The sequence below is a fragment of the Aotus nancymaae genome, unplaced genomic scaffold (genome assembly GCF_030222135.1).
Source record: "Aotus nancymaae isolate 86718 unplaced genomic scaffold, 86718_ANA_hifiasm-v0.15.2.pri h1tg000092l, whole genome shotgun sequence".
NCBI classification, from domain to species: Eukaryota; Metazoa; Chordata; class Mammalia; order Primates; family Aotidae; genus Aotus; species Aotus nancymaae.
In genome coordinates this window covers 6,560,808-6,575,066 of record NW_026988507.1, presented here as the reverse complement: position 1 = coordinate 6,575,066, position 14,259 = coordinate 6,560,808, and the positions used below count along the sequence as shown (strand labels likewise).

General features: G+C 33.2%; 1 protein-coding gene across 1 annotated transcript in view; it reads right to left on the bottom strand.

Moving 5' to 3' along the window:
* The window catches only part of ADAMTS20 (ADAM metallopeptidase with thrombospondin type 1 motif 20), a 207,427-nt gene that overhangs the window by 152,493 nt on the left and 40,675 nt on the right, over positions 1-14,259 (bottom strand). The window contains exon 4 of the mRNA XM_012459057.3: positions 4,282-4,541. Within this exon, the coding sequence (XP_012314480.2) occupies positions 4,282-4,541 (260 nt within the window). The remainder of the gene's footprint in view (positions 1-4,281; positions 4,542-14,259) is intronic.

Below are 14,259 nucleotides of genomic sequence, written 5' to 3'. Positions count from 1 at the left end.
TTCCACATATATACAAAGAGAATATGCGCAAATAATTAAGAATATGCACCAAAGAGAAGAAAGAGAAAAGTAATATAAGTGGTTATATCCAAAGTATGAAACCATATCATTAGTTTTTATTTTAGTGTAGTTAAAAATCTTTCCCATCCTAATAACATCAGTAAAAGCAACCAACAGAATTGAAACTAATGGTATAAAGTCAATGTAATGCAAGTCAGGGTTTGTAGTTGATATATGCCTCTAATAATAGTAATCATGTTTTAATAAAAGGGTTAATTCTTGAGGATTATGTGATGCTCCTTAAATTTACATTATTAAATCTACAACAGGCTGAATATTATAAAGTTAAACTTTTATAACTATAATGAAGTGTGGAAGTCTTTAATACTTAGTAAATATTTAAGGTTTATTAAATAATAATTGAATACCAAAATAAATATACTGAAGAAAGGATTTCTCTAGTTTGCACACATTTTAGTAGCTTAATAATGTATATCTAAATGCCATTTTAACCTGATGTTGTCACCCAAATTCCCTAGGGATAAAGGTTTTAGAATAGTAGCTGAGTATCTCTGCTCATTTAACACAAACAGTATTTCAGTATATTGTACATCACAACTGTGTTCTACCCCACTAATTTTAATGTTAATTCCAGAAACCCTTTGAATTAGAAGGGTCTCTAGGCTATTCTGATAATGTTAAGTGCAACTAAAAAATGAATTACATCACATTCTTTATTTCTGTATCACTACACTGCATTTCATTAAATTGTTGAAAGCAAAGAAAAAGTTTAAGAAGACAGTACAATCTTTTATTTTGTGCAGGATGAGTAAGGATAGTTAGTTGCATATATAATCCATTTGCTCAATGCTGAAAGCATTCACTTATTTACCCCATTATGTCTAGAGCTCAACACACAAAAATTCTTTTTCATCACTTTGAACTTGTCTTTATCATATCTCAAGCCTATGTCACACTGTCTTCACCTTTTCCTAAATTACTGTGATCAGAATATCACCAATAATCCATGTGTGTGTTTGAATAAATGCAGTTAATGCCGTCTAAGAATTGGAAAAAAATATGCAAAACCTAAACAGCTCCTTCCTAAACTGGAAATGCCTGTGGACACTTATGTGCAGATAGCATTTCTCTTACGTCTTTAAATTGGTTTTTGAAATAGACTTAACAAGTAGCAATAAAACAAGTTGTACTAGATTTGATCTCTACAGTGTGATCAACTGTCCCAGTTTACTCAGGACTGAAGGGTTTCCAAGGACATGAGACTCAATACCAAAACTGAGCAAGTTCCAGGTAAAACAGGGAGAGTTTGTCACTCTTCCTCTTAAGTTCCCTTTCATCTTTAATATTTTGTTTGTCTGTTTTGTTTTTGAGAAGAAATCTTGCTCTGTCGCCAGGCTGGAGTGCACTGTCGCAATCTCGGCTCACTGCAACCTCCACTTCCCAGGTTCCAGTGATTTTCCTGCCTCGGCCTCCCGAGTAGCTGGGACTACAGGTGCCCGCCACCATGCCCAGCTAATAATTTTTGTATTTTTAGTAGAGATGGGGTTTCACCATGTTGGCCAAAATTGTTTCCATCTCTTGACCTCGTTATCTGCTTGCCTTGGCTTCCCAAAGTGCTGGGATTATAGGTGTGAGCCACTGTACCCAGCCCACCTTTAATATTTTTTCAATCATAAATATAGCTGTGATCACTGCTTTTTAATCAATAAAACAACAATTTATATACAGAACCATAGAGTCTACTAGTTTTCCTATGTCCACATTTAAATATTCTTTTAGTGAGAGAGAAGAAAAGCACTAAACCCAGGTAGCTTAGAAGTCATCTGAAATTTGGCTTCCAAGGAAGAAAGAAAGCATATACAAAAACCCAAAGTATCTCAAAAGAGAGACTTACCCTCCTTAATTTTTCCTCCTACCCCACTTATATTTGGAATGCATGCCTCTTCCTCAACTCTGCTCCACCTATCTCCCTGCGAACAAAACTTAACACAAACCAGATGACTGTGTCTATAAAAATTCTGTCTTCAACGAAAACCTATTCTCCTTCTAGTAGGCCTAAAAATCCAGAAAATGCTAAGTACATGCATTGGTATGTTGTTTCAGGCAATCTCAGATGCAGATTTGCTTTCCATGACATCAAAAGGTCTGTCTTCATTTCCTTCAATTAACTCTGGCTTTAAATCTTCCATGGACAACTTCAGTTATCTGAAGGTATGTCACAGCATCGTCTGACAGTGATGATACCAATTTTTATGTAAAATATAGTAACAGAATATTTCTGAGGATGATAATATCACCAAAAATGCAAGAAAGTATTCCAAAATTAGTCCTGTGTTCATTCCTTTATCCCTTTTAGTGAGTATACCCAAAGCACTGACAATAGTTATCTATCATTTACCATGTTTTAAAACCTATCAAATCTAATATTTTTCTTCAGTATTTTCCCTACCCAACTTTCTTAATTAATGCTATCTCTTTTAACTATTTTCTATTGCAAAGTATATCCCAGTGTTCCATATAATTGATATAATTTTGTACATTGACATCCTCCACACCATAATTTTCATTAGAATCCCTTCATAATTTAGAGTTTGCCACACCAACATTTAGATAATTATACATCTAGGTAATAATATATCTAGATAATTTTACTTCAATTCAGAAGTAATAAAAAAGTCATCAGGATAAATTTCTATCCATACTTCCATTGTCATTTAAAAAATTCAGTTAAAGTAAACAAAATAAAGGTCAATTTTACACAATTTCAAAAAATCATTTTTATATATCTCTGTTTTTTATCACAATGCACTGAATTCTGAAAAAAATCACTTTTATTAATATTTTAACCATGTTTTCATTCATTCTTTCAGTAACTATTTATTGAGTACTCACACTGTATCAGATACTGTGTTTAGGCAACAGAGACTATGGCATAACAGTAAGAATTTAAGGTAAAATGTCATATGTTAGAAAAATGATGGTATCTTATGATCTTCATGTCACAATAAACTGGGAATATCTAGCTAAGGGAAATTAACAATGTCCTATAGATGTGTCCTGGCTAAGTCTTCCAACCAAGTGGGCCTGAATTCCCTATCTGTGAATAGAAGTACTTCCAGCCATAAGATATGTTCCAAATACCCTGAATCTATAAACAGGTGGCCATATAATGTTTTTTTTTTTTCTTAGATGCAGTTTTGCTCTTGTTTCCCAGGCTGGAATGCAATGGCACGTCTCGGCTCACTGCAACCTCTCCGCCTCCTGGGTTCAAGTGATTCTCCTGCCAAAGCCTTCCGAGTAGCTGGGTGCAGGTGCCCACCATCATGCCCAGCTAAATTTTGTATTTTTAGTAGTGATGAAGTTTCACTATGTTTGCCAGGCTGGTCTTGAATTCCTCATCTCAGGTGATCCTCCCACCTCAGCCTCCCAAAGTGCTGGGATTACAGGCGTGAGCCACTGCGCCTGGCCAATATTTCATCAACTAAACTAGCATGAAAAAGGGTACCCTTAGTGATTACTCTAAAAAAACAGGCCTAATTCAGGAATGTCCCAGGGTAGTAGGGAAGGGAGGATACACACACACACACACACACACACACACACACACACACAAATATACATAAGGATGAAGGATGATGCCACTAACACAGAATTGACACCCTTCATTAGCTCTAGAATTCTCTTCTATGAATACTAGCATCACCACTGATTGACAAAGATATTAACATCAGATTAAGGACCCTTAGAGTTATTACGATCTTGTATTCCAAATTTGCTAGGACAGTTCTATTAGCAATAGCCTATCCCTTTATCCCCATAAATACATGTATAATTTAAAATATTATGTATCCAAATTTCAGATTTGGAGAATATAGCCATGATAAAAATAGTATCCCCTCTGTACACGAATAGGGTGATGAGGTTTTAAAATTCAGATTCAAAGAGCAAAAGATCAATGCAACCTGGATAGTTTCTGTCACTAGAGGGCAGAAGCCATTCATGTGATGAAGTAAAGAATAATTCAAGCATTTTCTATAAATGGTTTTGGGGATTTTTAAATGTTTTAAAAAGGTATCCAAGTAACAGAATAGTATACTTGCTATACCTCTATCTAAACTAAACTTCAGTGAAATCTTATTTTTGGCTCAAACCTACATACAAAATTACAACCAAATTTTGGAAAAAAAAATTTAATTAGACATTAAAAAATATTAAGCTAAACATTTTAGAAAACATAAAAGTCATATTCAGTTTACTTACAATTGACATTAGAGTCAGTATATAGTTTTGCAAATTCTGTTCATGAGCAGAAACCACTTTAGCATCAGCTGTAACCATAATTTCAATGTATCTTGGATATGATGTAAGACGTTTTTTCCTGGAATGTAACTGACTTCTTTTATTTTTCAATGGTACATTTTTTGATGGGTGTCCTAAAACTCTTTCTTTCATTATATTAAGATCTTCATTCATGTTGCTGTAGGTATGAAAGGGTAAACTGGTTTCCTTTATTTGACTTTCTAGGGAGAAAAAAAGAATATAATGCAGAGTCATTAAATTGGATGTGACTAAAAATATTGCAAAAAATAGAACGGCCAAAAATATTTAATACTTACCTATCTGTTCCCAATGTGAAAATATAAGGACAAAGAGAATTATTATTTAAAATAGTATTGTACAGCATTATCATGAACATTCCTATTTATAGTAATACAAAGTTTGCAAAAGTTCACATTTTCATAGATTTTACCAACAAGAAACTATATGTAAGTCATATTTGAAAAGGTATGACTATTCAAAAGCATTTATTAACTACCAAGTAAAAAATTAAAATATCAAAGACTCCTTATATTTTTCTCAGTATGTAAATTGTGTTTTCAAGTCTACAATGACGTGCCACAATGCCCAGCTAATTTTTGTATTTTTAGTAGAGACAGGTTTCACCATGTTGGCCAGGCTGGTCTCAAACTCCTGACCATGTGATCCGCTCACCTCAGCCTCCCAAAGTGCTGGGATTACAAGCGTGAGCCACCACGCCTGCCCTTTTTTGTTCTTTTTTTTCTTTTTTCTTTTTCTTTTTTTTTTTTTTACAGAGTAGTAACATTTACAGATTACTAACATTTTGTAGGGTGAAACTTTATAAAATATAGAAAAAACAAACTTTATACTATGTGTGAAAAGCACCAAGAACAACAGAAAATTAAGCCAACTAACAATAGGTGAGTGAACCTATTGAATCCAGAAAGGCAAACATTGCTATAAATTTTTTAATACTTGATTAATAAAATACCTGATTTGTTATGTTTGGTTGCATATAAATACTGCATAAAAATAATTGAACATTAAAGATTATTACAGTGAAGTAATATGCATTTAAGTCCTATGCACTTACAGAAACTTATATATTTATTTCTATGCACTTAAACCTTAATTCTGCTAGTGGTAAAAAAAAATCATAGGCTGCACAGGTGCTTGTCCTATTTCTCTCCCCTTCATTTTGTTCCTCTCTTTTCCTCCTTACTTCTTCCTCTGTTTCTCAGCTAATTTTTCTGCCAATTGTTTGGTGGTGGTTTTTTCAACAGAAAAGTGGACCAAAGGAGTCATGTGAGAAGAAATAAAAGTCCTAGATACTTTATAAACCAAATAATCAATACCAAAATAACTAATACTTGGTTGCATTATAGGAATTAGATATAAGAATATACTTCATTATTATAAAAATTCATTTTAAGTATGAATATAATCCTATGGCTGTAAGAAAGAAATGGAGGTCTTTAGATATTAAGTTTCCATAGATGAATTTTTTTAATTAATATAAAAAATTTTATTTGCCTTATTCTTTTTTTTCCTTTTAACTTTTAGGTTCAGGGATACATGTGCAGGTTTGTTCTGTAGGTAAACTCATGTCATGGGAGTTTGGTGCACAGATTATTACCCAGGTACTAGGCATTCTATCCAATAGTTGTTTTTTCTGATTCTCTCCCTCCTTCCACCCTCCACCCTCACATAGGCCTGAGTGTCTTTTACTTGTTGTGTCTATGTATTCCTGTTATTTAGCTCCCACTTACCAGTGAGAACATGCAGTATTTGGTTTTCTGTTCCTGCATTAGTTTGCTAAGGATAATGGTCTCTGGCTCCATCCATGTTGTTGAAAGAACATGATCTTATTCTTTTTATTACTACATAATATTCCATGGTATATATGTACCATTATTTTCTTTAACTAGTCTTCCACTGATGGGCATTTAGGTTGGTTCCATGTCTTTGTTACTGTAAATAGTGCTGCAGTGAACATACACGTGCATATGTTTTTATAGAACAATTTATATTCTTTTGGGTATATGCCCAATAATGGGATTGCTGGGATGAATGGTAATTCTATTTTTAGTTCTTTGAGGAATTGCCACACTGCTTTACGCAATGGCTGAACTCATTTACACTCCCACCAGCAGTGTGTAAGCATTCCCCTTTCTCCACAACCTTATCAGCATCTATTTTTTATTTATTTTTTAGTAATAGCTATTCTGACTGGTGAGAGATCGTATCTCATCATGGTTCTGATGTGCATTTCTCTAATGATTAGTGATGTTGGGCATTTCTTCATATGCTTATTGGTTACATGTATGTCTTCTTTTGAAAAGTGTCTATGAACTTCTGTTTCTAATTTCTAAAAACATCTAGCTTTTAATATTGATATGTTCCTAGGTTTTAAACTTTATCTCAGTGGGAAATTCTGGAAATTTGGCAAATTGGGCAGTCCTAAAACTTTTTCCTGCCATTTTTCTACCAAAGTGACTTGGCCACTAAAATATCCATGACCAATTACTGGACCCTAAAGGAGATCTCAGGTATGTCTGATATATAGACATCTCAATTAAGGTAAAGATAAATATTTATACTTTGATTTATTTGTTCATTTAAAAAATATTTTCTGTATGCATAATCTATCTCAGGAAACATTTAGATATTGAGGATCAAATAGTATCTCATAAAGCTTACACTCTAGTTGAAAGAGGCAAAAAAATAAATTAAAACATAGTAAAGATAAAATTTCAGGTATCTTTAGGGTCCTCAATAACAATTTAACCAAAAGACAAAAATAAATATGATTCTACCTACCAGAATGACTAAAATTACAAAGAGCAATAATACTCAGTGGTACAATCACTTTGGAAACCTATCTTGCAAATTCTAAATTAGACATGCATCTATCCTATGACACTGCAATTTCACTCCTAGGTATGTACAAGAGAAGGAAAACATATATTCACAATAAAACTGGTATCAGTTCATAGCAAAACAAATATATAGACTGATGAACTACAATAGAGACCCCAGATATAAACCCTTGTATATATGATCAAATGATTTTTGACAAGAGTGCCAAGACCACTCAATATACAAAGACTAACTCAAAATGAGTTACAAATCTAAAGACCCCAAATATTAAAACCCCTAGAAGAAAACATAGAGAAAGTGTTTTATAACATTGGACTTGGCAGCAATTTCTTGGATATGGCATCAAAACCACAGGAAACGAAAGCAAAAATAGACAAATGGGACTACATTCAACTTAAAAACTTATTGTTCAAAGGACACAATCAACAAAGCAAAAAAGCAAACTATGGATTAGGAGAAAATATTTACAAACTATATATCTGATAAGGAGTTAATATCTAGAATATTAAAAAATCCCTACAATTCAACAACAGAAAAACAAATAAACTGATTAAAAATGAATAAAGACTTGCATAAACATTTTCCCAAATATGTTATACAAATTATAAACACACATGGGAAAAGATGCTCAGAACAATTAATCATTTAAAAAATGCAAATAAAAACAACAATATCACTTCACACTCTTAAGAATGGCTGCTATTAAACACACACACACACACACACACACACACACAGAAACAGAGAGAGAATAACAAATGCTGACAAGTATGTGGAGAAATTGGAAACCTTATGCACTGTTGGTAGGGTTGTAAAATTTTATAACCACTATGGAAAACAATATCACATTCCTTAAGAAATTAAAAATAGAACTACCATATGATTCAGCAATCCTATTGGGGTAAATATCCAAAAGACAAGAAAGCAGGGTCTTGAAGAGCTGTTTGTACACCAATGTACATTGCAGTATTATTGACAATAGCTAAGAAGTGGAAGCAACCCAAATATCTATTGACAAAGGAATGAATAAACAAAATGTGGTATACATATACAGTGAGATATTATTCAGTATGAAAAAGGAAGGAAGGCAGGTGTGGTGCCATACACCTGTAGTTCCAGCCACTCTGGAGGCTGAGGTGGTAGGATCACTTGAGCCTCCAAGTTTGAGGCTTAGGTAAAAACGAGATTCTGCCTCTAAGACAAACAAACAAAAGCTTAGGTAAGAACGAGACTCTACCTCTAAAACAAACAAAAGCAAAAAAAGGAAGGACATGCTGTCAAATATGACAAGATGAATGAACCTGGAAGTCATTATGCTAAGTGAAACAAGCCATTTTTTTAAAAATCCTGTATGATGTTACCTAAACAAGATACTTAAAGTAGTAAAATTCATTGAAACAAAAAGTAGATTGGTGGTTACTAGGGGACAGAGAAAGGGCAAAATGGGGAGTTGTGAATGGATATAGTTTCAATTAGCAAGAAAGCCCTGGAGGTCTGTTATGTAACAATGTGAATATACTTAACACTACCAAATTGTACCCATAAAAAGGGTTAAGATGGCAAATTTTATGTTACCTTTTTTTTAACCACAATTAAAAAATGTTTCCAAGAATGTTTATAGTATTTTCATTCATAATACCCAAACCTAAAAACAACCCAAATGTCTGTCCACAGGAAAAAACTAAAAGAGACAAGAACTAAGCTTCACAAAGTAGAACAGTGGCTGTCACGAGCTGGGGAGTGAGGGAAATAAGGAAATGCTGGTCAACATACAAACTTTTAGTTACAGAATGAATAACTTCTAGGAATCGAATGTACAGCATAGTAAATATAATTAATAATGCTGTCTTATTTAATTGAAATTTGCTAAAAGGATAGCTTTTATGTGTTGGTACCACACACATACAAATTGGTTTCTGTGAGGTGATGGATGTGTTAATTAATTTGATTGTGGTAATCATTTCACATGTATACATATATCAATCATCATGACTATCTACAGTTTTCATCAATTAATTATAAATTAGTAAAGCTGAGGTGGGGGTAGTGAGAATGAACAAAGCTTTGGGAAGAGATGCTTTCCTTATCCATACGTAGCTCCTGTTCTGGGAAAGTCTGACTACTTTCCAAATTGCAAATCGTACGCAGTGCTGCTACATCAGCTAGCACTGGTTACGATTTGCAACGTGGGATTACAAGCAGCCCTCACCTAAGAAGAGAAAAGCCTTCTCTACACTCCTCAAAAGAAAGTGTCCCTCTTGTCAAGTAATTTACCACTTGTCTCTAGCAGGAAACCAAATCCCATCTCATCTTCTACTGCCTGTTAAAATCTCACTGCCTGAATAATCACCCAAAGTCTATCTAGCCTGAGTGTTAAGAAATTAAATATCTCACTGGCTAACAATAATAAGTTAAAAAATGGCATAATTCAATTAAGAAAGCACTATGGTTTGAAGAAATCAGACTGACAGAGACTAAACTAGAATAGATGGCTTCTGGGCAAACTAAAATAATGAAAGATTACCTACATTATTCATAATCCTAAATGCCCATCAATGACAGAATGGATAAAGAAAACATGGTATATATACACCTTGGAATTCTATGCAGCCATAAAAAAGAACGAGATGTCTTTTGAGAAACATAGATGGAGTTGGAGGCCATTATCCTTAACAATCTAATGCAAGAACAGAAAGCCAAATGCATGTTCTCACTTATAAGTGGAAGCTAAATGATGAGAACACAAGTTCACAAAGAATGGAACAGACACTGGGGTCTACTTGAGAGTGGTGGATGGTAAGAAGGAGAGGAGCCCAAAAAAAAAAAAAACTATTGGGTACTAGGCTTAGTACCTGCATGATGAAATAATCTGTACAACACACCCCTGTGACACAGGTTTACCTATGTCACATATACCCCAAACCTAAAATAAAAGTTAAAAAATAAAAATAAAACAATGAAAGGAACAGTTTCTATCTGGAATGAGAACACTGAAGGAGGTGCTAATTAGATCACAGAAAAAAGAAGTCTGCAATAAAAAACCATGAATTTTTAAAGACTATTATTATTATCATTGAAACATTTAAGATCACCATATAAGATAGGTGCTATTATTAATCTCATTTTACAGATGAGGAATCTACAACATATAGAGCTTAAGAAACTCACACACATAGTTGATAAGTAATGGAGGTAGAAATAAAAATAGATAAAAGGAACAAAACTAAATAGATCATTTATCATGATAAAAGTGAATAGGTTGAATTTGTCCATTAAAACACAAAAACTTTACAGAACTGAGTTAATAAACAAAATCTAACCATATGTTAACTAATCAGTAGCATGGCTGGGATTCAAATCCTGGGGATCTTGTTCAGAGCTTTTTTTTAAATTTGATTTTTTTATTATTTAAAAAATTGTGAGTACATAGTAGGTATATATATTTACGGAGTACATGAAATATTTTGATGGGGCATATAGTACACAATAATCACATCAGGGTAAATGGGGTATAGATCACCTCAAGCATTTATCCTTTCCTTGTGTTACAAACAATCCAATTATACTCTGAGTTGTTTAGAAATGTACAATAAATTACTGCTGACTATAGTCACCTTGTTGTGCTATCAAATACTAGAACTTATTCATTCTATCTAACTATATTTTCAAACACAAGAATTCTCCCCATTTTTCATTTACTCCCCCACTGCATTTCCCACCCTCTGGTAACCAACATTCTACTCTCTATCTTCATAGGTCAAATTGTTTTAATTTTTGACTCACATTAAAGAGTGAAGACATACAAAGTTTGTCTTTCTGTGCCTGGCTCATTTCACTTAACATAATGATCTGCAGTTCTATCTAAGTTGGTGCAAATGACAGGATCTTTTTTATGGCTAAATAGTACTCCATCATGTATATGTACCACATTTTAAGTTCCTGGGCACATGTGCAGGATGTGCAGGCTTGCTACACAGGTAAACATGTTGCATAGTGGTTTGCTGCACCTATCAACCCATCATCTAGGTATTAAGCCCAGCATGCATCGGTTATTTTCCCTGATGCTCTCCATCCCCCTGCCCTGACAGATCCCAGTATGTGTTGTTCCCCTCCCTGTGTCCACGTGTTCTCATTGTTCAACTCCCACTTATAAGTGAGAACATAAGGTGCTTGGTTTTCTCTTCCTGAGTTAGTTTACTGAGGATAATGGCCTCCAACTCTACCCATGTTCCTGCAAAGGACATGATCTCATTCCTTTTTATGGTTGCACAGTATTCCATGATGTGGAAAAGTACCACATTTTCTCTTTCCAGTCTATCATTGATTGGCATTTGTTGATTCCATGTCTTTGCTATTGGGAATAGTGTTGCAATGAACATAAGTGTGCATGTATCTTTATAACAGAAAAACACAAGGACTCTGCTTGACAATGAAGTTTAAAAACAAAAGGAAAGAGAACCAAAATTTAACAACAAATACAATGTTATCAACACAGATCCCAGGAGTTTAATTTCAATAGTAATGAAGTCAATCATAAGAGAACACTCTACGCAACTCTTTGGCAAAGTAATTGAACAATTTAGAAGAAATCTATAATTTCTTACTTGAATACACAACAGTGTTAATAAATCTTGTCACTATAAGTGAGGAAAGTGAGAAAATTAAATCCAACATAGTTTTAAAATATAGTTTTTCATTGTTCTCATTTTATTTTGTAAATGAAAGTCTTGTATAACTGAAAAACCCAGGAGACTAAATAAGAAACCAATTAAGACAATATTAAGACAATAATCCTCAATAGAGGAATCATTAAATAATTGAATGTTATGCAGTTGTTAAATGAATGAATTAAGTCTATACATTTTGATATGGAAGGATGTCCAGGATGCATTTTTAAGTAAAAAATGTAAGTGGTGTGTGTAGTTTAATCCTAGTTTTGTAAAAACAAACTCTTTTCCAAATATACAAATACTCATAAAATGTATATAATGAGCCAAAAAGGTATACACCCAGACATTTAACAAAAAGTGGGACAGAAAAGGGGGACAGTAAAACCATCAAATACTTTCTTTAACATCTTGGTGCCCTTTAAATTATTACAATGAGCTTATTTTATTATTGTAATTTTAAATTTAAATTATGATTTTTAAAAACAGCATCTGTTACCATTTTCTTGGCTAAACATCTAATAAATTTATACTTAAGTGGTATAACAAATGTTGATCAAATTACCTTTACAAATACCTTACATAAATGGCCACTATTCAAAGCACATACGCCAGTTCAATTACATCATTTCAATGTAATGCTCCCCTTTCTATTTAGGTCCCATTGAGTCAAATGTTAAAATGATATGTTGTCTTTTATTAATAACAAGTATATTATGACCCAAAACTAATTTAGATCAAACCAAAATACAAAATCACGCACATCATCAACAATGATAATCTGCCCACTAGAGCATAAAAAACTTGACAATTACATCACTGAATATCTCTTATAACGGCATGGTATATTCCAGAATGCAAGGGGGATGTTAAAATAATAGTAAGAATATAAATTACTAGGAAATTACTGTTAAATAATAATATAATTAGAAGTCCATAATTCTATTAATGTAAGAAATAGCCTCCCAATACCTATAACTCACATTCAAAACTGAACATTACCATTTAGCTCCTCCTATCCCTCCTTCACCCTTTGTATCTAGTCACCAAGTTTGGCCATTTCTCCTTCTAAATGCTCTTTGTATTACTTCTCTTGCAGGGTCCTTGCCTCCAAACTCATTCAGGTCCTTCCACCTCAGAACATTATTAGAATAATGAATGCAGAATTAGACACAGAGTCTCCCAAATGTTCCTGCCATCTTCAATTTTTCTCATCCCTCCCATTCATCCTTCAATTGTGTCCAAAAAGATTGATTTTTAGAAACATTCCTTTTATCTCATCCTTATTTAAGATGATATATAATGGATCCTCATTGCCCATAAGATAAAGTCTAAGCCTCTCGCCACTAGTCCACCCCTAAATATAATCACCACTACCAAACTATAAATTCCATAAAGACTGAGAACACTGTTAGGCAATATGTTCTGCCTTTTATAAGTGCTCAGTAAGTGTTCTTGGAGGAAGAAAAATGATTAGGATGAAGAAAGGAAGGATAATGGAGGAGGGAGATACAAAGAAGAAAGGGAATAAAAGAGGGAAATGAAAGAAAAGAATATATTGTAGAACAAGACAAAAGAGTCTATCAGGCCAGAACTTCAGGGTGGGAACAATACTAAGTGTGATATACAACAGGAACAATTCAGAGACAGATACATGATCTTTGACTTGCCTAATATTAAGTACAACATTCATTCTGATGTCTGTACACAAGCTAGAATTGATATAATGCTCTATTTGACCAGATGACAAAACACATTTGACACCTCTCCACTAGCATGCAAGCATCCACTTTGTACATGAGGACATAAAATGAAATTATGTTTATTCTAGACTCAACATCTCAAACAACTTGCTGAATGTGCAACAGATCAAATACTTGGGTGGCCTTTGAGATAAAGTGTGACCATATCAGATGTGTTGTAAAATCTCACGTTTTCTCATGATTTAAATTGTTTTCTGGATCTATTATATGCCCTATATTGCCACACTATTTAGTTTTTTTTATTAATACTAGTATCTACAAAAATAAAGACATAATACTGAGTGCTTATTACATATCAGGTACTAGTACACTTCATATATGTTATCTCCCTTAGTATTAACAAAAACCCTATGAGGTAAGTACTATTATTATTCACACTTTCTAATATGAGGAAAGTGAGAAACAAGAAGTTAAACTGCTATTGTAATACAACTAATAAAATATAAACCTGAAATATATTTATTTTAAAAATTAGTAGTATTTTATAACATAAAAGTATATGAAAATCTGCAGTTCTCTGTGATTTCTCAATATTATTAGAAATTTCAACCACTACTTTAGAATTATGGCTTGCAGCTTGTAAAATTCTATTTTATAGTAATTTATTTCAAAGAGTTTCACAAGCTAAT